The sequence below is a fragment of the Anabrus simplex genome, chromosome 4 (genome assembly GCF_040414725.1).
Source record: "Anabrus simplex isolate iqAnaSimp1 chromosome 4, ASM4041472v1, whole genome shotgun sequence".
Classification (NCBI taxonomy): Eukaryota; Metazoa; Arthropoda; class Insecta; order Orthoptera; family Tettigoniidae; genus Anabrus; species Anabrus simplex.
The window spans coordinates 364,258,618-364,284,336 of record NC_090268.1 but is presented as its reverse complement, the minus strand read 5'-3'; the positions used below and the strand labels follow the sequence as shown (position 1 = coordinate 364,284,336).

Here is a 25,719-nt window from a genome sequence, read left to right as displayed (position 1 = left end):
AATGAGTTAGCTGGAAAATTGATGATGTCCAATAACGGACCATTTTTATTGGTATTGTAAGGGGTATGTTCTGAGCTGTCAGCGGAGAGATGATGTGGAATGACATTAGTAGACGAATTAGTTTGAGTGACATCTTTAAAAGTAGGAAAGATCACAATATGAAGATAAAGTTGGAATTCAAGAGGACAAATGGGGGCAAAAATTCATTTATAGGAAGAGAAGTTAGGGATTGGAATAACTTACCAAGGGAGATGTTCAATAAATTTCAAATTTCTCTGTAATCATTTAAGAAATGGCTAGGAAAACAACAGATATGGAATCTGCCACTTGGGTGACTGCCCTAAATGCAGATCAGTATTGATTGACTGATAAAATAAAATAAAATAATTGTACCAACTGACAGCATCTTGTGTGCGTCTTTGTGGATACGTTACCATCCAACCTAAATGCATGAAATTTGACATAGTATAAAATAAATTTCATTTTGCAGACCTGAAGTTCTGTGATTTGTGGCTACATGATGTTGTAGTGAAGTGATATTTGAAGAAACTATTATTAATCAGGATTGAGAATATGTTCTTGTTCAAGGACAGTGATATTTCATATATTATTGAAAATATAACTAGGTTAAGTGCTATAACATTAAATGTTAATAATGTTTATTTCTTTCAGGTGTGTAGATATTAATGTGACCAACTGTAATTTGCCAAGAATCATGGAACAGATGTAGTCCAAAACATTTCATCTAAACATCACGAATAACATGAGAACTAAAGTTAGTCACATCAACAGATTGATAAGTATTCAACCAACCTTAATCGAAATTCTAGTAAAATTTTCAGACATGGCATCCTCATTATTTTTAGAGTTTCAAATTCATTCAATTTTCACATGATTTATTGTCAACTTAACATATTCTGAGAAACAAATTTATCATAGGAACACACATTCTTTCCAAGTAAAACTAACTGATAATCTCATTTAAATTACCTATGGATTCATACTACATCATATTCATTGAATAACTTCCATGACGATACATGCAAACAGTTATACAGCCCATTTGAATGAATGGTTGAATAAATGAGCCTGTGAGTAATAATCATGCCATATGTTTATTTAGTGTTACAAAATGCCAGCATGCCATGTTTAGCTATTTACCAAGCAGAAGAATTGTACATTAATGCTTGTCTGGAGTTATTACATAAGAAGTGGATTACTAGGCGTGCAATTAGTACAACATTTTATAGAAGAAGTGCACCACTTTATTTACAAAAGGAATTTGGTATAGTAAAAATATTGGAATTATTGTCATCGAATATAGTATTGTGTAATGATAGTAAAATGTCCCTATGTGTTAAATTGTGTATAATGTGGACAGTTTATGTTGGTACGGTGAATATGTCTAGAACATGGGAAAATGACAGAAGGTAATCGTAAATTTTGAATTCCAGATACTCTGACTGTTACATTAATGTACTAATGGGAGTTAAATAATATTCTTAGAGGTGAAATATCCCAATATGGAATATCGTAGCATGGTGAATTATTGAATAGAGAGTTTTCTAATGATTTGGTTATAAAATACAGCTGGAATAGGTAAACATCATTATACGACATCGGAAGGAAACATGGTATTTATTTGTATGATAATAATATTATTGCTTTTACATCGCACTGACTAATTTGATTGTTTTTGGAGATGCCAAAGTGCCCAAATTTAATCCTGCAGGAGTACTTTTACATATGAGTAACTTTACCGACATGAGGCTGACTTATTTGGGAACTTTCACCCCATCAACACAGTAATTAAAACTGAGAGGACTCTTCCTATTTGTGAAACTCACAACCTGACTTTTAATCCCGTTTATCAACATACCATTGCCTGCTATCCATCTCACAACATTATCGAGGTCTTGTTGCAGTTGCTCACAGTTTTGCAACTTATTTATTACTCTATATAGAATAACATCATCCGAAAAAAAGCCTTATCCCTGATTTCACTTCTTTATTCATATCATGTATATATATATATATATATATATATATATAAAACATAAAGGTCCAATAACACTGCCTTGAGGAATTCCCCTCTTCATTTATACAGGGTCAGATAAAGCCTCGCCTACTCTAATTCTCTGAGATCTATTTTCTAGAAATATAGCAACTCATTCAGTCACTCTTTTGTCTAGTCCAATTCCACTCATTTTTGCCAGTAGTCTCCCATGATCCACCCTATCAAATGCTTTAGACAGGTCAATCACGATATAGTCCATTTGACCTCCTGAATCCAAGGTATATGCTATATCTTGCTGGAATCCTACAAGTTGAGTTTCAGGGCAATAACCTTTCCTAAAACCGAACTGCCTTTTATCGAACCAGTTATTAATTTCGCAAATATGTCTGATATAATCAGAGAAAATGCCTTCCCAAAGCTTACATGCAAAACATGTCACACTTGCTGGCCTGTAATTTTCAGCTTTATGTCTATCACCCTTTCCTTTATACACAGGGGCTACTATAGCAACTCTCCATTCATTTGGTATAGCTCCTGCATGCAAACAATAATCAAATAAGTACTTCAGATATGGTACTACATCCCAACCCATTGTCTTTAATATATCCCCAGAAATCTTATCAATTCCAGCCGATTTCTTAGTTTTCAACTTTTGAATCTTGCTGTAAATGTCATTGTTATCATATGTAAATTTTAATAATTCTTTAGCATTAGTCACCTCCTCTATCTGGACATTATCCTTGTAACCAACAATCTTTACATACTGCTGACTGAATACTTCTCCCCATTGAAAATCCTCGCATACACACTTCCCTGATTCATTAACGATTCCTGGAATATCCTTCTTGGAACCTGTTTAAACTCACCATACATAGTCTTGCATTTTTCACTAAAATTTATCTGACTGCCAATTATGCTTGCCATCATGTTATCCTTAGCTGCCTTCTTTGCTAGATTCAATTTCCTAGTAAGTTCCTTCAATTTCTCCTCACTTCCATGGCAATTTCTAACTACTTCTTTCCAATCTGCACCTCCTTAGTCTCTCTATTTCTCTATTATAATAAGGTGGGGTCTTTACCATTCCTTGTAACGCTATTTTAGTACATCTGCTGGGTGTGGTACACCTCAAAACATTCTTCTAAGTGAAGAGCTTCGCCACACTTTTTGCACTGCCAGCAACTTTCACTTCTTTTACCCCTGCTGTAGCACACAACACACCTTCTTGTGACTTTTGATTTCTTCTCTGTAGGGGGAATACGCATGGGAAAGTGGGCCCATGATTTAGCTCGTAATCTGGTGGGGGTGGTGCTCGCTGAAGGTCGACCTCGAACTGAGTACTCTGGCAACTGAACAGTGTCTAGTAGCTGCTGTGCAATGTTAGTTCTGAAGTCCGTGTCGCTTGTCTTTCTGTTAGCAGTGATCTTGTGATACACAGTGAAGGAATTGAAAATACACATATCTAGGAGGTAAAAGAATATTTTCCTATACCCTTTCACTGTACGTCGCATGACGGGGAACAGAGCTGTAAGCTGATCCTGAAGGTCAACACCACCCATCCCCTTCAGGTATTCAAGGCCACACTTGGGCTTTATCACTTCTTCCCTAGGGGTTTGTCCTCTCTTTCGTCTGAGTTTGCCTGTCCCTGTCATGTCAGCTGATTTGTGTTTAGTGGTGAGAAAGCAAACATCCTTGTTATCTTTCCATTTCACACACAATATACTGTTGGCAGCCCAAGTCTCATACTCTCCACGTTTTAGTTTCGCCTTACTGATATCGCGAGGCATGTCTTTTCGGTTTTGTCTAACAGTTCCAATTACATTCATCTGCTTGTCATGTAGTCTTTTGAATAAATCTGGGGAAGAATACCAGTTATCTAAAAACAATGTATGCCTTCGGCATAATAAGGATTCACACATGTTGAGCACAACGTTTGTGCTTGCTGGCAGACTTGGATCCGTTACATCATCACCTACATAAATTTTGAAAGACAGACAGTAGCCAGAACTTGATTCACAAATTTTGTAAAATTTTATTCCAAACCTAGAACGTTTAGACCTATTACACTGGACATATGAAAGGGGGCCTCTGAATTTCATTAGACTTTCATCTAGAGTAATGTCTTGTGAAGGTAAATATAATTTCGAAAATTTGGAGCAGAAATGTTATATTATAGGCCTAATCTTTCTTCGTTTGACACTACTATCCACTTGTTCATCGTCAACAAAATGTAAAAATCTTGAAATTATGCTAATGGTTTCACGAAAAATAGGAGTGTTTATACACCTGTTTTTACTCCAGTATAACTGTATTCTTGACTTTTGCTCTTGTGACATTAGTATAACTAACGCAAAATATGCCCTAATTTCGTCGGGTGAAGTCTCAAACCATTTGTCATCGTTTTTCAACTTTTTTCTGTCAGGATTGCTCAACTGTTTTGCTGTATATGAATTTGTGTTGACAGATATTTTGTCAAACAAAGGGTTCATGTATTCACAAAAAAATGAGAGTTCAGATAGTGGCTGCGTATCAAACTTTTTTAGTAAGTTTTCACTAACCCCACTGTATTCACTGAACTTATGTACAACAGGTTTATTGTCACTTTTTGTACAGTTCCAGTCAATCAAGTTAGTCTGTGCTAAGGTACGAGCTCGTTTCAAAAGACTCGGCACACAGTCAATATTTGCATCACTTTCCGTGTCATCAGAACTATTATACGCATCACTAGTACTCGAACTAAGGACTTCAGGGTCTATTTCATTGTCACAAACATCACTGCCTTCAATATCACTCTCTAAAACACTATCTATTAGCTTCTGTATTCCTTCTTCATCAACACCAGCACATCTGCTTGACGCCATGATGGCAACTGACAAGAGCACAATAATATGAAAAAAGATTATCTTATCTCTTGTTCCGGAAGTGTGTGTCAGAACCTGGTGAAAGGGAAAAAAACCAAAGCCACATGTGTAAACTTCAGCTTAGAATGCATACAAGTAGCATCTGTGAGTTAGTGACTGAACTACATGGATTGATGTGCAGCTGTGTATCGCCGCGAGCAGAGCTCGTAATTTGATTCATATGCCACGAATAACTATGACGAGCTAGGGTTGTCAAATGATGCGACTGGGTTAAAAACTGCCTCATGCCTGCTTTATCAGCCATATGGTAATGCCTAATAGTCCCACTTTTACGACCTTCCTTTCCATCACATTTATGTTTAACTATGACAAAAACAGCTTCATGATCACTAATACCATCTATTACTTCGGTTTCTCTATAGAGCTCATCTGGTTTTAACAGCACCACAATATTTTCCCCTCTAGTTGGTTCCATCACTTTCTGAATCAGCTGTCCTTCCCATATTAGCTTATTTGCCATTTATTGGTCATGCTTCCTGTCGTTTGCATTACCTTCCCAATTGACATTTGGTAAATTCAGATCTCCCGCTACAATAACATTCCTTTCCATGTCGTTTCCCACATACCTGATTAGCTTATAAAATAATTCTGAATCAATGTCAGTGCAACGATTAATATGTAATAAAATATAGAATCACATTAATTTTTTTAATAATCTGCAGTGCTATTACTGCTTGTGTTATGCCAACAAGTATGATACATATGAAGGCTGGGAAAGGATAGCTGCTAAAAGAACTAAAAAACAACACATTTGAGGAGGTACGTAAACTTCATATTATCCTACTCAACTCTCTTTATATCATAAATTTTGGTAATTCCTCAGAGATGATTTGCTTATGTACAGGTATGTATTTAATTAACAGGAGGAACAGGAGGGTGTGCATTACAATGAACCTGCTATTCGGGCCAGTTACAAGATTACTTTGCAGATAGGCGTATTTTGGGAACCTTCCGTGAGTATGTTTGTGAAAGAGTGTAACAAGTGGATGATTTTCAATCTACTACCTTATCCTCTTCTACAATTATGTGACAAATAAAGGACCTAGCTAATGATGTTCATAGTCAATCATGTAGCATCACAAAGGATTTTATAGCATATTCACTTGCGATAGACGACAGCACAGATATTAATGATATCTCCCAACTTGCTATTATTTTTTTAAATCACAGTGACCTTGTGACAAGGGAGGAACTTTTAGATATAGTGCTAATGAAACATCTACAACCGGTTTTGATGTATTTGCAAGTTCACAACTAAGTATTTTTTATTTTCCACCTTGTCGATACACTAAATTGCTTAAGGTAACATTAGTTGAAAGTGGTACATGTTTCGTATATTATCAACATCATCAGCCACATAACACTGTTTAGATGAAACATTCATATAATGACAAAGTCTCAATGTTATGTTTTAAGGACACTTCCTCTAAAACACTGAAAAAAAAAAAACCACCTATCATCCAGATGGGGAGTGTAAATGCAATTTTAGTGGGTCTTCTAACGTCATAGAAATGACTGCTGCCGAGTTCTTTGGGGATGTTCAGTACTCAGTAAAATTTCTGGTCTATTCCAATGATGGAGATGCTAAAATGATCAATTACCTTAAAAATCTGGCAGTGAATAATAATTCAAACATAACTATAGAAAAAGAAGTGTCTGAGTCATATTTCTAAAAGCCTGAAGAAAGGACTGAAAAACATTGTGACCAAGTAGAGAGTGAAGGTAAACAGTGAGAGACTTTGTGCTAGAAAGAGCGAGAATTTGAAGAAACCAGAGAGAAGTTGGCTAACTATTATCATGGTGCTATAAAATAAAATAAAATCGTAATAGTCAGTAGATGAAACTAGCTGTACCTACAACACTAGCACTGGATGTTTACTGATGAGAAGCCTAGACATTTCAAAGTACTCTTTCAGCAGAGAGTATTTGTGATTTAAAACAAGGATTCTTGCTGCAAGTAAAGAACCACAGAAGCATGATGGTACCAATAAGGAGAATACCGTACTCAAAATAATACCTATGTATCAGAGGCTGATATTCAATAATGCTGAACCACTGGGAAGAGACAAAAATGCTAAAGAATAGTTGCACAGAGTTACTTTGGCAAATTCCAGATGGAGGTATTTGTGTCAAATAAGAGACTGGAAATTGTTCTCACATCAGCAGTTGCAGAAGTTAATATAGGGTACAAGGCAAGCCAGAAACTCTAATCCTGCATTAGTAGCATTATATTAAGTGACGAGACAACAAATATGAATGTGAAGGGTGATAAATGTCAACAAGACCAGAGTGAAATTTCTGCACAGCAAGTGCACAAAATTGCCCATAGAAAACTAAGTCAACACTGTTAGTAAGACCAAGGAGGCAGCAACATTGGGTCCTGCTTATGGAGTTTGAGAGTTCTAAGTGACCTGAGATATTCTGCACTTATTCACAGATAAATCATTTAATCCCATTTTTCTGAAAAATGTGTTTCAATATTTTCATTCAAAATGCTCTGTCTTGTTCTTAACCAATCTCTCTGAAATATGCAGAAAATGTGGCACAGAAAAGAAAAAACACTTATGTGCAATTTAGAAGGTGTACAATGGCTGAGTGATAAGAGCTTTCTCCTTGATGTTACAACCATAAAATGAACACATTTTCAATTACAACTAAGAAAAAAAATTGCTACCTAACCAAAATATTTCAAAATTTGCACATCTATACTATCTATCTATTTTCATGTTAAGAAATAAAAATCTCTGTCCAGAAAACTGGAGCTAATGTCATTGCTGTGCTCAAAACATTCAGAAAGTGAGAGTTTATAGGTATCTGTTGTACATAAAACATAAATTCTTCATAAAATGTATACTAAACACACCTGCATTCAGGATTTAGTGTTAATATTGATCAACAATCTCCAACACACTTCTTATAATTAAGATACAGCGAACTACCATCTTTCTCTCTCTTTCTTTCACTTTTCCTACAATTGTGGGGTTGCGGGTGCAAGCTGTATGACACAAGTGGATTTGGCCCTGTTTTATGGTTGGATGCCCTTCCTGACGCCAACCCTATATGGAGGGATGTGATCACTATTGCGTGTTTCTGTGATGTTTGGTAGTGTAGACTGCTGTCTGAAAATGAAGAGGAAAGTGTTGGGACAAACGCAAACACCCAGTCCCCGAGCCAGAAGATTTAATCACACACAATTAAAAACCCCGAGCCAGCCGGAAATCGAACCCCCGACCCCCTGAACCGAAGGCCTCAACACTGATCATTCAGCCAATGAGTCGGACATTCAGTCAACTACTATGACATCGCTTATTTACTAAGTTTGCTCCCAGATTGACCTAAGACTTCTGGTTGTGCTATGGTGATGTAATAAATGCATTTGGTAGTTGACTTAGGAGGGTTCATTATAGGGTAAATTCAGCCAAAACTGGCAAACTTCAAATTCTGGATTAATTCGTGTTAACTGTAGCCTAACAGAATTGTGAGGATCTGTTACCTTAGGGAGATATACTGATGAGAGCATGAAGCACACAAACAATGAACTGTTTAAGAAGACAGTGGTGTTAGTGTCTGTTAATCCTATAATAACACAGAAAATGAAGCACAATGGTCACTCACTGATAATCTTAAGAAGACTTCTCTCCCCAGCTACTGGCACTGTCAAACATCCAAAATGTTTTCTCTATACAATATGTCAACCTTTTCTGTTTTTTAATAGTTGCTTTATGTCCCACCAACACAGATAGGTCTTATGGCAACGACGGGACAGGAAAGGGCTAGGAGAGGGAAGGAAGCGGCCGTGGTCTTAATTAAGGTACAGCCCCAGCCTTTGCCAGGTGTGAAAATGGGAAACGTACTTCTGAGTTTACGTGCCTTTTCACACCATGTTCTTGGCTTCTGTAAATTTCAAAATGGTTGATGTTAAGACCCAAATTAAATTTTGCTTCATGCTCAATAAAACTTTGGCTTAAGTTCATTGAATGCTAAAGGAGACTTTTATTTATGTGACTTTAAGGTAAACAAGAACATTTGAGTAGAAGGCCAGGAATCTGTAGAGGATTACAAACATTTGTGCTTACCATTGTCATGCACAACCTCTGAATTGATCTCAAATTTTTCGAAGGCTAGAGACATCTGAGGGAAGGGTAAGGCTCTAACGGCTTGACATGTGGAACAACAGAGACTGGTTACTGCATCTTGACAATGTGCCCACACACACCTTGCTCACTGCGAGGGACTTCCTGATAAAAAGCAACATTTAAAGATAAAAACTTCATTGTTCCGTATTGAAATTATTAATGTTAAAAATTAAATAATTGAAAAGGAGGTTCAACCTATTCAATACTTAAAAGAAGGAAATGCAGTAATCACATTCCTATTTAAATGGGACCGGTTTCGACCTTAGTCCAGGTCATCATCATCATCATCATCATCACTCTACTTTGGCGTTCGACCTTGAATGTGCCGCGCTGATCACCAGGAGCTGGCGGCTTTCTACTACAAATCTATTCGTCTGCGACTTCTAGTTATTTTTGAACTTCGTATATTAATTGATAGTGTTGTGACTTTGTGCATACAGAATGTGGTGTCGTGTCTTTGTGCCTATCAAAGTGTGAAACTGACCTCCAATATTCATAAACATTGTACATCTTTTTATGGCTGATGATGACCTGGACTAAGGTCGAAACCGGTCCCATTTAAATAGGAATGTGATTACTGCATTTCCTTCTTTTAAGTATTGAATAGGTTGAACCTCCTTTTCAATTATTTAATTTTTAACAAAAAGCAACATGGCTACCATTCTGCATCCTCCCTACTGGCCTGATCTGGCCCGCTGCAACTTCTACCTCTTCCCTAAGAGGCACGTAAACTCAGAAATATGTTGATTTACGAGGATGCCAGTTGGCAGACTAACAGTTGAAACATACACCAAGAGGCACCTAGCATCAGAATCTGGTACAGCTACTTGTTCATGTGGCACAATCGAATTCCCAGAAATTCTGGGTAACACTTTGCGAAGTAAACCAGTCTTGTGAAACTCTCAACACTTTCCTTCATGATGTTTGAATATTTATGAGCATCAGAGTACAAGTATAACGTGTAAAGCGTAATACTAATACTTACCATGAGGCAATTAGTGGGAACATTGGAGTGAATATTAAGTAGGTGAGAGCAAACCACAATGAACCAAACAGGAAGCCCACAAGTGCTCCACTTAACACTTGCTTCCATGTGTGATATTGGAGATATACTCTGAAAAACAAAAGACAACTGGTTTTAATACAAAATATACACCCATACATATTCATTATAGACTGACATGCCTTTCAGCATTACGTCGGCAAGCCTCTGTGAATTAACTAACTGCTACCAAAATTCTCTATTTGTAACCAGTCCTGTGGCCTAGTTTAGTTCTATACCTATTATCCAAAATTGTTAGAAACTGAGTCTAACCATCCTCATCTTGGTCTATCTTCAGTTTTCTTACTCTCCATAACAGAGTCTATTATTCTCCTAGGTAATCTACCCTCCTCGATTTGCCTCACATGATCCCACAACAAAACTGGTTTATGCGTACACCTTCGTCCATAGAGTTCATCCCTATCTTATCTTTTATCTCCTCATTCAGAGTACCCTCCTGGCATTGCTCCCACCTGTTTGTACCAGCAATCATTCTCACTACTTCTATGACTGTTACTTCTAGTTTATCAATAAGATAGCCTGTGCTGCACAGTTAGGAGCGTGCAGCTGTGAACTTGCATCCGGGAGATAGCGAGTTCGAACCTCACTGTCAGCAGCCCTGAAGATGGTTTTCCATGGTTTCCCATTTTCACACCAGGCAAATGCTGGGGCTGTACCTTAATGAAGGCCACGGCCACTTTCTTCCAACTCCTAGGCCTTTCCTATCCCATTGTCGCCATAAGATCTTTCTGTGTTGGTGTGACATAAAGCAACTAGCAGAAGAAAAAAAAAAGAGAGAGAGAGGAAGATATCCTAAATCCATCCAGCTTTCATTCCCATAAAGCAAAGATGGTCTGAAAATAGACCTATGTAAAGATGGTTTTGTCCAAGAGCTGACTTCCTTCTCTCAGAACACTGTTGATTGCAGCTGCGAGCTCACTGCATTAGCTTTACTGCAAATGGATTTAATCTCACTTACTATACTACCATCTTGGGAGAACACACACCCCGAATACTTGAAATGATCTTCCTGTTCCAGCTTTCTATCCCCAATCTCATATTCAGTTCTCTTGGTTTTCTTCACCTACTGACATCACTATAGTCTTGGAAAGGCTAATGTTCATACCATACTCACTGCACCTATTTTCAAGTTACAAGATATTAGATTGCAGGTTTTCAGCACAATCTGCTATCAAGACCTAGTCGTCAGCATAGGCCAAACTGCTTACTACATTTTCACCTAACTGAATCTCTCCCTCCCCCCTACCACTTAATACCTTTCAGCAGATGATCCATGTAAATTATGAACAAAGATGAACAATAACAGCCTTGTCTAACACCTATAAGTATCTTAAACCATGAACTGATTCTACCATCAATTCTCACTGCAGCCCAATTTTCAATGCAAATGCCTTTGATTGATTTGAATAATCTACCCTTAATCCCATAGTCCCCCAGTACGGCAAACATATTTTCCCTGAGTAATCTGTCATATGCCTCCTCCAGATCTACGAAACATAAACATAACTGTCTACTCCTTTTGTAGTATTTTTCAATTACCTGACACATACAGAAACTCTGATCCCTGATAGCCCTCTGTGGTTGGAAACTGGTTTTCATCCAACTTTCTCTCAACCACTGAACGCGCCATCCTTTCCAAAATCCCAGTAAACACCTTACCTGGTATACTGATGAATGACATACCTTAATATCTGTTGCAATCCTTCCTGTTTCGTTGATTATGGATAGGTGCAATTGCTGCTTTTGTCCAAACAGAAGGCACTTTACTAACACTCCATGCTAGGAAGACATTTCATCCCTGCCTTCCCACTATATTTCACCATTTCATTTCTAATTTCATCTATTCCTGCTGCTTTATGACAATGGAATTAGTTTACCTTCCTTTCCACCACCTCAAGCATAATTTCAACATCATCATTGTCCTCCTCCCAATAAGCTTGGTTATTTGCAATGTCACCAGGAAGATTTCTTTTTATATTGAGATTTTCAAAATATTCCTTCCACCTGCCAGTGATTCCCTGGTATCTATTATGAGTTCACCTGATTTCGCTTAAAAGGTATTCATTTCATTCCCCCCTCTTAGATTCTTCATTACAATCCATAAATGTTTCCCTACTGCTTGACTTAGTCTTCCCATGACTACTTCTTGGATTCAACAATTACCCATTTGTTTTGCTCTGCTTCTTTCATCTACGTACAATTCCCTGTCTGCATCAGTCCTTGTTTGTAGCCATTTCTGATACAACTTCTTTTCACGTTTACAAGCTGCTCTCACTGCATCAATCCACCAAGATATTTGCTTTTTTTTTCCATCTTTACACACAGTTGTTCCTAGGCATTCCCTTGCTGTTTCTACTACAGTAGCCCTGTTTGCAACCCATTCTCTTTCTATATCCTGAATCTGCTTACTGTCCATTGTTTGGAATTTTTCAAAGATCATATCCATGTACTTCTATTTTCTTCAACCTGGAGATTTTTTCCCCTTATTCGTCTGCAGACATATTCCACTTTCTCTACCCTAGGCCTAGAGATACTCAGTTCACTAGAGATCAGATAGGGGTCCGTATCATCGAAAAATCTCTGGGAAACCAACACATTCCTAAAATACTTCCTGAATTCAGTTAAGATATAGTCTATTATGATCTGGTGCCCCTACCCTCCCATATGTAGCAGTGAATAGCCTTATGCTTCAAGAATGTATTCACTGCTAATCCCATACTAACACAGAAGTCCAGCAAACACTTCCCATACCATCCATATCTCCACCACTTTTAACAACCATCCTTTCATATCCTTCAGTTCTATTTCCAACTCTTGTATTGATTTGCCCATTAGCACTATCATATCCTTGCTGAACCCTGACTGCAATGTCACTCAATGCTCCATAAACCTTGGCAACTTCATCCTCATCTGCATCCTCACATGGTGAATACACTGAGACAATTTTTGTCCTAATTTCCCCAACTGCCAAACAGACCCACATCATTCGCTCATTTACATGCCTCATATGAAATAATCTTCATGTTGATTGGTATTGATGAACAATTACAATTAGAATGGAAATATTGAAGTTAGTTCCACAAAGTGTGATGTTTATACAGTCACATCAAGAAAGTATATTGATTAGGTGAATATTCTTTTTCAGTCTAATTGTCATTTATATGCCTAACAGAAACAATGTTACATGCAATTGTATTCCTGATAAGCATTCCTACTCCACACTCTGCCCTTACCATTTTAATACCCGTCAAGTACGCTTTATGACGTCTTCCTCATTATCTCCCGTTACCCAAATATCAAGTCCTAACACATCCAGGTGCATCCTTTTTGCTGACTCAGCCAGTTCTACTTTCTTCCATAAGCCCCATTAATATTAATAGCTCCCCATCGCATTCCATTTTGTTTGTCAAGTTGTTTTCTAGGATTCCCTCGCCTGTCAAATGGGAATGGGACTCCGTTACTCCCATGGGTCCAAGGAATGCTTAAACTTTCTGAACATGCTCGGTGAAAATCTGTGGAGGAGGATGGTACCCCTACTTACACATAGTCCCTGTGCGGGTCTCTCATTTAACAGGTTAGGGACCACTGGTGGATTGTATAGTCCTAGTCGCCAGAGCACAGGGAGGACCATGACTCAAAATATGTCCTGAGATGCCCACTCCCACTCCATAGCAACTGGTATCCCGACTCTCAGGACCCCCTACTAAGCCAATCAACTGTTGCCCATTGTTCACGAACTAGGATGTGGCTACAGGAACCCACACCACAAACCATTACAAAATATATACTGTGTACATATATTACATAGAAAACAACAAATCTGTACAGCCTGGTTAAGAAAAAAACAAACCCTTTTCAGCAAATTAAAAATTAGAAGATCAAAACACCTGAACATTTTATAAAGGTTCAGAGCTAATGTTCTCAGCTTTGGAATAAATTCTAGTATCACTGGTAATATTTCTCTATTAAGAATATGTCTAAATGTGCATCATCAACATTTCCCCATATTCTTCTGTAATTATATACCAATAATTTCCAGGTTCCTTCTTTTTATATTAGTCTTAAGTCCATCCATCTTGTTCTGGGTCTCCCTCTTGCTGTCCTTCCCTCAAACTTAGCCTCCATCATCTGTTCCAATATACTTCCCTCCTCGATTCTCTTTACATGTCCAAAACATTTTAGTCAATTCTTCTCAATTCCAACATTCAGCTTTTCTACCCGAATTTCCTTCCTGACATCTCCATTTTTCACACACCCATATCGTTGGTTGAAAATGTAAGTAGTGTGTGCGGCTTTTGATATTGGACAGCTTGAATGCAGACATGTTGATGAATTTAAAAATGTGGCTTAAGTGAGAAGTGCATTCTGTTCTCTTCAAATCTGCTCTAACCACTTCACTAAAATCCCACATCTGCAATTAGAAGACTAACAGCAGCATATCAGTCAGTACAACAAATGCGTTTTACGTATAGTAATTACTTTTAAGCTGAAGTTTTGCAACACTGTTGATGGAAAAATGTAACAATGTACTCATATACTCATGGCATCAAATTGTGTGTTTTTCCTTATATTATACTGATATTATGTTTCTCTGCTTTACCCAAGTTCCTCTCTAAGGACTTGAATACATAATTATTCAGATGTCTTTCGAGGTAGAATGCACCGTTTTGCATGGGAATGACTTAAACCACTGTTATTGTACTAATGTAAAATGCAGACATTTGAAAATGAAAAGCTGATGAATAACATTCCAGAAAATCCCGTAAGTAGTTCAAATTATTGTTTTAAAATAGTGACCTTGTTTTAATGCCACGTTCTTCATTGCATCAACAAATGTTCTGAACAAACAATGGTGTTATAATGAGGGCTAACTGTATGGCTGCGTTAATGTTTGAAATTGCTGTATTTGACTCTGTGTCTGTTTGAGTTTTGCAGATAAGGAAAATTGACTTCAATTTAGGAAACTTACGCATTTATAGGCAATTAATTTTTTTAGCGAGTGCCCTTTAACCCGTTAAGACCAGAATTTTAGATTTTTATTCTCCATTATTTTAAATCATGGCAGCATTTCTATATTTTACAAATATGTGCATGTAAATTATCACCTCTCTATTGTAACCGTTCACCATCATGCCATGGACATGTTGGGAGGTCTGGCTAATTATATATGCCGTTTTCCCCAACATTCTGTGACATATAATGCAGTAGTTAGCATTCTGTATGCCGAACCGGGGTATGATCCGTGACACGCCAGTCCGGAGGGAGCAGTTTCCTACGCTGTAACGAGAAGAGGACAGCGCAGTATTGCTAAACCTTGAAATAATCGCGCTCTCACTCGGTGCGAGTGGGAAGAGATGATGACGCTACGCACGGAGATGGAGGTTGTTGGAGACTGGGCCGAATTAAGGTGTGTTAACCTTTGCAAAATAAATGCCCACTATAAATTCAACACTGCATTCATTAGTACCATTTCACCATAATTTACTAAAAAGAGGAAGAAGAAGAATACTTCTATATGAAATAATTTTTCTAAATTTTTAAGTCAGGTCTCATTCGAACCAATGTATTTTATGCTGACTGTCAATGCATATAAATACAATACTTTAATAATGGATCAGTAATGACGCCTATCATACAGTAGTATGCAGATCAAAGGTGGCTACTGAAATCTGACAACATGTGGAAAAAAAGTGGGAGATATTGCATGATGAAACATGACGCGTGATTTTCCAAAAGGACGCTTTGGAGATTATGAATGACCTACTGATCGCTTTGGTTTCACATATGTTCAGTAGAAAGTAGAGGTCATAAGCTTTAATTCGATTGTTATCACGTCGTTCAAAGACTCCGATTACCGGATTGTTATTTTCAGCAGGGACATAATTCATCTCCCCCCTGACCATTTTGTCCGGAGGCTGTAAGTATAGCTAGGACCCAGATACTGTATCTCATTCTCATCCATGTAGCTGCAGTGGTAACACGTTACCTCACTGTTGTCTGTGTAGTTGCAGCCCAACACATTAGAAGTGGACCTGGATATCAGTGACTTGGATATCAGTGTACAAAGTGTTGTGCCATTGAAGAAACACATCAATGTGATGTAAATATTTTTACGGAATAAGCCTGTGGTACAAGTTAATGTACATAATTGCCGAATAGAAACCTTATTTTGGCATTTTAACATTTCAATTGTTAAAGATAGTCAGTTATGACTTATGGTGCAATCACCAACGAAGGGCAAACACTTCAGGTTATGTGGCATGGTGAGACAGTTAATTAATATATACAAGTGTTAATTATCACCGGTCCTGAGCATTTAGAACGAGTGACATTTAGCAAAAAAATTAAATAACTGTTCTTGACAAAATTAATGTTCGCATCCTCCAGGGACATTCGTTGTGATAGTCTGTGTGACGGTCAGGGAAATGAACAGTGATCTTTACAAACTTATCACTACTTGCGTTAATCTATTTCAACTTAAGAGTGGATCTTGTTACAAGTAGGCCCCCTTTTGAAAGTGCATAAACAGTATTTAATAACTCATTCTCCATTTTTCTGTATGTTTGTGAGTGGTCGTCGATCCCAAGATTCGGAGCCTACAAGAGTCGCGCCTGAGTGCCTGCGATCAGCTTTACAGGGAACGTCCAGAAATTCAACTGAGAAGACAACAGTTTGAGTCATGGATCGTCGTATGAAGAGGAACCGAGGACTACCAGGAACAAGAATATTCATCATGGTCGTGTAAAGATGACAGCAAACCTTACTGACCATGTGTTAAGTACATGCTTTTATATACCTTAAACACGAGAGATGCATGCCAGTAATAATTTTATTTTGTAAATATTATAATGTCATAATTAAACATTAAAAATGTAGGGAACATTATGCGCGTATGACTGGGAAAGATTTATTATTATTAGTTAGGATCATCAAGTGATTTTCAAGATAATCATTGATATTTAACAAATTCATTTGCATGAATTATTATATAGACTCCAAAGTTCTTAGCTTATATGAACCATCTTTGGGAAGAACAGCAATTTAGCTAGACTTATATTTCTTCGTAATGTTTTTTTTATCTGGTAAAGATCTTCAAAGTAGTTTGTATATAAATTATACATTTGTGATTCAGGTATTTGTAATCCCAGATAATATTAGATAATCATTGGAGTTGATCCAAACCGAGGTATAATTAATTTATAATTATATATGAAAATGTGAGAAGAATTAAACAGCCTGAGAGAATGGAGTCTTCTCTGTGAATTAAATGAACGGATTGAGATATGATGGCATGATATGAGAGGGCGAAGCAGTAACATGTTATGTTGTTGGAGTGGTAAGGAATAATAAATAATTATAGCTGTTGTGAGATATTGAATTGGGCTGAATATATAGCCAAATAATGAATAATAAGAAATAATGGCTTTCAAGTGAGTGCATACTTGACAATAAGCCGAGATGATATGTAAGGAAAATGAAAGAAAGAGTGAAGGACGATTTATGGTGTCCGCAGCCCAGGGCTGGTTACACAGCTGTTATTGTGATTGACAAGTATATGGCCGGTCGACTGTAGGCCAAGCGAACCTTTGCAGTTTCTAGCAAAGCGATGTTAACGGGACAAGCTCTTTTCATTCACCAAAGTAGTCTCAATCCCATTCTAATTATACGTTGCGAGTAACACGGATAATTTTCTGATTTTGTGAAGGATAGATCCCTTCTCATGCTTAGGCATTAAATTAGCCTCTGATTGGAGTTCAAAAATGTTTACAATGGAAGCCGAAGCCTGTGGGTTCGAATGATGCTGGAGCGAAGAATTAACCAGATATTATGGCTTGGTTAAGCCATATCTTCAAGGTGTGTTGTGTAAATATATTTGATATTTTTATATGTATGTTTCTGTGTGTTTTATTATATCCCAAAGTGTTCTATGGTGATGGGTTCGATTCCAGTTTTGGCTGATTTTCTTTGAATATATAATTTGTTAGGTAAACCCAGGATACGCACATATGTTCAGCGTGTATGTTCATCGTAAGTGTTCAATGTAAATATACATTTGTCATGGTCAAATGGATCACATGTTTGATACTCGGCGATGCAATCTCGTGTGTATAACAGATGTGCTTATATTGTGTTATAATTTTTCTTCTTCTCTTTCCAAATCATGACCAGTAAAACAAAGGATACTATTTAATATCCATTTATGACCAGTAAAACAAAGATACTATTTAATATCCATTTATGACCAGTAAAACAAAGGATACTATTTAATATCCATTTATGACCAGTAAAACAAAGGATACTATTTAATATCCATTTATGACCAGTAAAACAAAGATACTATTTAATATCCATTTATGACCAGTAAAACAAAGGATACTATTTAATATCCATGTATGACCAGTAAACCAAGGGATACTATTTAATATCCATTTATGACCAGTAAACCAAAGGATATTATTTAATATCCATTTGTGACGAGAGTTTAATAAATAAAGGATACCATTTAATATCCATTTTTTATAAATAAATAAATTCATATATCAGTGTGTGTTAATCGAGTGAATTGATGTACACCAAGAACTAATTATGCCAGGACAATTTCAAGAAAAGAAGGCATACAATGTACATAATTGTGTCAGTTTAATTGTTCCCTTTTGCTTATATGTTGAAATAGAACATTATTTGTGTGGTTCACATCAGTATAATAAAAATGTTTAGAATATATACTTGAACGGAGATTCTTCTCATTTAACAATATTAGCCTATTCCTCTCAGAATCCTACTTTCATTATTTTAGATAGTGCCTATTTTATTTCTTTATCGAACATTCCATTACCCGTATTGCTCTCCGAATTCAGCCAGTGATGCTATGAAAGTAGGGAGGATGAGACTTCAAGCCTGGTAAGTGACTTCTGGCGGTTCTCATCCAAATGTTCCATCTGTACATCTGTTTGTAAAACCAAATTAAGTAATATTGCCCTAATTATATCCAGGGTAAGCCTCATTTTGCTGCCCAACAAATGGGGCCAGTTTCATTTTGTCGCCCGATGTGCTCAGGGGTGGTTCATACTTAGTTTTGGTGCGACGACATATGCCCTAACGGTTACACTATCAAGCCATGGAAAGCACCAGGTGTGGATGATATTCACCCAGAATTTATCATTTATTGTGGGGATAGAGTATGGCTGTCCACCTTCTTCACGAACATCCTACAGAGTGGGTAATTGCCAAAGTTATTCTAACAAACAAAGAACATAGTCATCTTGAAGAAAGGTAAAGCTAGCGATAAACCAAGAGAGCTATCGTCCTATTGCCCTGCTTAGTGCGACATATAGATTACTAGAAAGACTCCTCATTAGATTTTGCCTAGATATACTCAAGAAAATTCCATTAGAGCCGGCAGGATTCAGACCGCACAGAAGCACTACAGACCAAATAATGCCTCTTACAACGTACATAGAAACAGGGTATCAGAGCAAGCTTAAGACATTGGTGGCTTTTATTAAACTGACAGCAGCCTATGACAGTCTGGAAGGATGGCCTACTATTCAAGTTTCTGAAAGTGATACCATATATGCAACTGCCCGGCTCTTGAACAACATGCTACACCAAAAAGACTTTTCCAAGTACATATGGGGAATACAGTGAGCACCAAAAGATCATTAAATAATGGACTTCCTCAGGGTTCTGTCACTGCTACAATCTTATTTAGCTTATATATATCAGATATGACCATACTATCAAGAAAATTTCATTACGCCGATGATTGGGCGATTACTACCAGAGATCTAATCAAGAGAAGACAATATTTCCACCTAATTGATACCTTTCTTTTATTTTGCCTTTGGCAATTTATAAAATCATTAAAAATAACAGGACATGTTTCGATCGCTTTGCGATCATCCGGTGCATACACAAAAGCTTAGATAAAACAGCATAAAGCATTCACATACTGTAGTTAATCTTTGTTGACTTTAAAAACTAATGTTAGTAAAAGACGTATGGGTTGGAGAGAGGGGGGGGGGGGGGGGAGGTAGTGTGCGACACACACACACACACTCTCTCTCTCTCTTTATACTATCTATGAGCTAAAATGTATTTTAATTCATTTTAAAGTTTAATGTCCTATAAGTTTACTCCAGCTACTCTTATGTTTAAATTTGTTCCTAACACGCCGCTCTCTAACCTTTGGTCACTTGATGATATTTTACCAGAGACAATAGATCCCAATAATATTAGAGATCTATGGAAGAAGGCTAAAGCCAATCTTAAGGTTTCCCATGAAAAGGTTAAAGAAAGATATGATCGTGGATGGAGGCCCACCAATTTAAAAGTCTGAGATCAAGTCATGGTTAGGAATTTTGTTCCTGCGGGCAAGCCTGCGCCCAGATTTCATGGGCCGTGCGTTATTTTAGATTTTTTGACACCAGTTACATTACTGGTAAGCAATCCAGCCACAGAGAGGATCTTTAGAGTGCACCTCTCCCAGGTGAAACCTGTGTAATTTCATCGGCGCTTATGTAGCCATTAAAACTTGGCAGGAGTCGAAGGTTATGTTTCTTTAAGTCGAGACCTTCTGCCCCAATTGTGTTATTAAATTTTGTATATGACCTGTTATGTACGATATTCACCTCTGTTTTTCCTGCTGTCAATTACCACACCCCCGTCTCCTGCATCTCCGCACTTTCAACACACACTCACCTTCCACGCCGCCCACCCCCCTGCCTCACCAATAAAGATCGTACTCTCCAATCTCAAGCAACAAATCTTCTCTGTTGCCAAGATCTTACCGTTTCAGTACCCCCTCAGCCGAAGCTGCCGTACTGTAACATCCAGCAAGGAATACCTGAGTGGAGAATGGGCCCACGTCCCTCTAGTGAGGCCTCCTTCTGCACAGCTCGCCGGAGTCCATCTTCCCGGCAAGGGCTGAAGTGCGGTATCTGTACTGTCAATCCATCTGGAGACTGCACATCGACTTCTGATTTGAGGCGACCATCACCACAACTACCCCTCTCACAGTAGCGGGGGAGGTGTATCTGAGGGTACTTGGGGGTTCCGGGCGACCTCAGCTGGGTATCGGCAGCGGCGGCAGGTCTTGCCGTCAAATCTATCAGCATGTACTTAACCTTCTTCAACCACAAGGACACTAAGTCTGGATGTCTGAATTTTTCTACAAATCTACTTTCGTAAAAAGATAAAAAAAAATTTCCTTCAACTAGAAATGTTTTCTCAAAATTCTTCTGTGTCACCCCTAGGAATGACATTTGTGGGGGGAGGTCTGTACCGGGAGGTACACCTCACCTCCGTTCACTCAAATAAGCGCCTTAGTAAACTCATCTATCGACCAAAAGTTCAAACTGATACTACATGAACTTGGAACTTTAATCAGAAGATGCTGCTACTGAAATATTAAGTAATTTTGTTATTGTGAAGTTTCCTAAACTGATTGAATTTCTCCTTGTTTTGTTTTGCTATACATCAAGAAGTTTGGACATTTTTCCACAGATGACACTACCAAAAACTCTCATCATGCACTCTGGTGCAAGGTGAAAGAACTTATAACTTAAAGAAGTTTTGTATTTCTAAGTTGTCCATAACTATGTTCATTTCTTTTTGGGTTGGCAACATTTCTTTTTCTTTCCGCCAGTTTTGAATCTAGCCAATCAGGAATTTTTGTAATTAATTTTCAACCAATCCCGCATTTCTTGTTCACTTTGTGTTAGCCAATAAAAACAGAGGGTGTGCCCGGTTTAGTCTTGAATTCTCTCAAACCTCCATTGAGGGTATATAAGTTGCGGCTTTTCAAGTTTCCTTGTCATTTGATCGCCGTCTTTCTAAGTGTGTGTGTTAAGGCAGGAGGCCTCTTTCTTCGACCAGCAGAACATCTACAAGGTAATGGCCACGTAAATTCTATCTTTCTTGCTGTCTCCGTAACCTTATCTGAGGGGAAGGTCCGAATCTTTAACTTTTCTAAAATTTAAATCTTCTTTTGGCTAATGTAAAAATTTTATAAAGTTTTAATCAGGGATAGAGGGTGAACTACCCTCTCGAGCTCTCCTTCATCATGGTTTGAGGCGACTTTTTTGCAACCTTTCATTCCTGTAATATGTTAAAGTTATTTCCATATGAGCCACCTCAGTAATTTGGGACTAGCCCCAGTTTCATTGGCTGAGAGCCCTGTAGGTTTTTAATTTTTCATTATTTGGGAATGCAGTGTACGCCTCCATTCTGTTTGTGTTCGGGCCGTTTATTTAACCTGTTCTTTTTCGCAAAGGCCCTGTAGGTTGGGTACTAGATGCCCCTGTGTAATACTATTTTTATTTGTAATTCGTGCCTTGTGAGGCCAGAGATTGTAACTTTTGATGTAATATTGCCTCGAGCGGGCTGTAAGAAACAGAGCCTGTTAGATCTTTTCAAAGTTTTGTAATAGTAAAGAGTGCCTCTAGAAGGCTAGATATTGTATTTAGGGAGCAAGTGCTCTTGAACTAGGGGATTTCTGCCCTTGTCTAAATTGTTCCTTATTTTGAATTGAAGTTTTGTAAACTGGATCCAGTATCTATCTCTCAAATTGTAAAGCTAGGGGCTTGAACCCCAAAATTGTTAAAGTTCTGAATCTTGGATTTTTCCAAATCTGGTTTCAAGATTGGCATTGTACCTGACTGTTATTTCACTTAGTGGAAATTTGTTTCTTAATACTGAAAGAAATATAACCTTGTTCCAATTTTAATACAATTCTTGATATTGTAGTTAAACCCATTCAAGCCTGCACCTTCTTTCACCATATCTGCGTTCCACACATAACCGGGAACAATCTGCTGAAAAGTATAAAATGGCAGGGAGGGATTCAGTTAGGTGGAAATGTAGTAAGCAGTCTGGCTTATGCTGACGACGAGGTCTTAATGGCAGATTGTGCCAAAAGCCTGCAGTCTTGCAACTTGTAAATAGATGCAATGAGTATGGTCTGAAAATTAGCCTTTCGAAGACTAAATTGATGTCCATAGGTAAGGAATTCAACAGAATTAAATGTCAGATTGGTGATACCAAGCTAGAACAGGTCGATAATTTCACGTATTTAGTTGTGTGTTCTCCCAGGATGGTAATAATAGTAAGTGAGATTGAATCAAGTTGTAGTAAAGCTAATGCAGTGAGCTTGCAGTTGCAATCAGCAGTATTCTGTAAGAAGGAAGTCAGCTCCCAGACGAAACTATCTTTACATCGGTCTGTTTTCAGGCCAACTTTGCTGTATGGGAGTGAAAGCTGGGTGGAATCAGGATATCTTATTGATAAGTTAGAAGTAACAGACATAAAAGTAGCGAGAATGATTGCTGGTACAAACAGGTGGAAACAATGGCAGGAGGGTACTCAGAATGAGGAGATAAAGGCTAATTTAGGAATGAACTCGATGGATGAAGCTGTACGCATAAACTGGCTTCGGTGGTGGGGTCATGTGAGGCAAATGGAAGAGGATAGGTTACCTAGGAGAATAATGGACTCTGTTATGGAGGGTAAGAGAAGTAGAGGTTGACCAAGACGACGATGGTTAGACTCAGTTTCTAATGATTTAAAGATAAGAGATATAGAACTAAATGAGGCCACAGCACTAGTTGCAAATAGAAGATTGTGGCGACGTATAGTAAATTCACCGAGACTTGCAGACTGAACACTGAAAGGCATAACAGTCTATAATGATAATGTATGTATGTAAAAAAAAAAAGTACAGTGGCAACATCACTGATTTTACTCATGCGTTTCCAGAGACAATTAGTTAGATAAACAACCTGGACATGAAGATATAGTTTGCTTTCCAGAATCATGAATGTATGTATTGTATCTGTAAAGCCATATGCTAAATAAATAAAATCACCTCTCTGGGTCAAACCATTTTCGTGATTTGTTCCGTGTTCATATGATCTAGCTAGGAAGGAGTGGGAGAATTTCTAAGGTTTTTGTTTTATTAACGTTGTTTTATTATTATTTTTTTTAAACATTCCCTGCACATTCTACAAAATAAACATATAATATACAATTACACTTTTGGGAAAAATATAGTGGTGCATCAAACTGTAAAATTACACATGTAAGTTAAATAAAATAATGAAATTGTTTATTACTCTTTCACTGTTTTCTGATTTAGTCACTTTTTCCTTAGCCTTACTGAGCTCTATGATGCAGAGTATAATGTTGCAGTTCATGCATTGAGTATGTAGTGCTGAAACCGTTAATTCAGCATATCTGCAAAATTACAAGATGTCACAAAATTACCTCTACCATCTAAGTGAATAATATTGGAAGTGTGACCTTGATAAACAGTTCCAATGGGGCCCAGCTAGTGGATTCTTGTAAATCGAGCTGAGGGTTGTCCGTACCTGACCATCTCACACGCTGCCAGGCATCAGGTGCTGTAACATCCAGCTCCAATGTGAAGAGCGACCACCACCACTCCACTTCCTTCCCCGTATATCTATGTGGTTGCAGGAGACGCTCTCATCTATTTTATCAATTCCTCCCACATGCTTCATGTGTGCCCCAAGGACACTGGTATATCTCACACACACTCTCTTCTTCTCTGTTTCAGAGTAACGTGAAACAGCAGATACAGATTCTGTGCCATTGCACGTGGATGCAATCATTAGCACAGAACTATCAATCCATCTTACAATTCCAATTGCATTTTCAACACGCATGGCAACTTCAAATGTTTCATGGGGCTGCTTCTTCATTTCACTTTTTGTAGGAAGAGGACATTCTTTGAGAACACGATACTCTCCGACTGCTCCGGTCCCATCATAGCCAGAGCACTTCATCTCTTGAAGAAGTGTCGTGCCTGTGAACAGGTTATTAAAGTAATGGCGGAGTGGCAGTGCTTCGATGTCCTCCGGCAATTCATCTAACATCAGCACCGTGGAAGCAACACATTTGCTGTAGGATTTTTTGTATTCATACTATCCTCTTTCCTTCCTTGTCCATAAGCAAAGTCATGACAGAAAGCAAATTATAGTATAATACACTGATTTCCATGTATTATATAATACGGGTTCCACATACCACTTTTACAGTTTCGAGAGATGATGTGCCGAAATTAGTCCGATAGGAGTTCTTTAATGTGCCAGTAAATCTACTAACACTAGGCTGGCATATATAAACACCTTTAAATGACATACAATTGATCCGGGGTCAAATATGCAAACTTGAGCTCAGAAGGCTAGCACTCTACTGACTGAGCTACTCAGCCCAGCAGGAGATTTCCACAACAGATCTTACATGGCCACTTTGTTCAAATGTTGGTAAGGTTATTCTATCCTGTATGTAAGGTGCAGCAGTTAACTTATGTAAAAACTAAGAGATTAATAAGAGATGAGGGTGACAAAACAAGTCAGAGAAATAATTACTTTTAACAACTGCCATTGAAGATATTAAGAAAATAAAATTTTGGTCATCTTTTTACTATACTTGGTTAAGCAAACTTTAAACAACTTACCTGCTGATTGTGACGATCATAGCCATAGATACTGTGCAGGTTATTATAGCTGTTTTCCAAACATTTTCTAAAAGAGTATTGTTATTCATATGATGCAAACTGTAAAG

General features: G+C 37.7%; 1 protein-coding gene across 1 annotated transcript in view; it reads right to left on the bottom strand.

Moving 5' to 3' along the window:
* LOC136871996 (dolichyldiphosphatase 1) overlaps nt 1–25,719 on the bottom strand; it is a 111,126-nt gene that overhangs the window by 5,866 nt on the left and 79,541 nt on the right. The window contains exons 4-5 of the mRNA XM_067145785.2: nt 25,613–25,711; nt 10,057–10,185 (exon numbers count right to left, since the gene is read on the bottom strand). Coding sequence (XP_067001886.1) covers nt 10,057–10,185; nt 25,613–25,711 — 228 coding nt within the window. The remainder of the gene's footprint in view (nt 1–10,056; nt 10,186–25,612; nt 25,712–25,719) is intronic.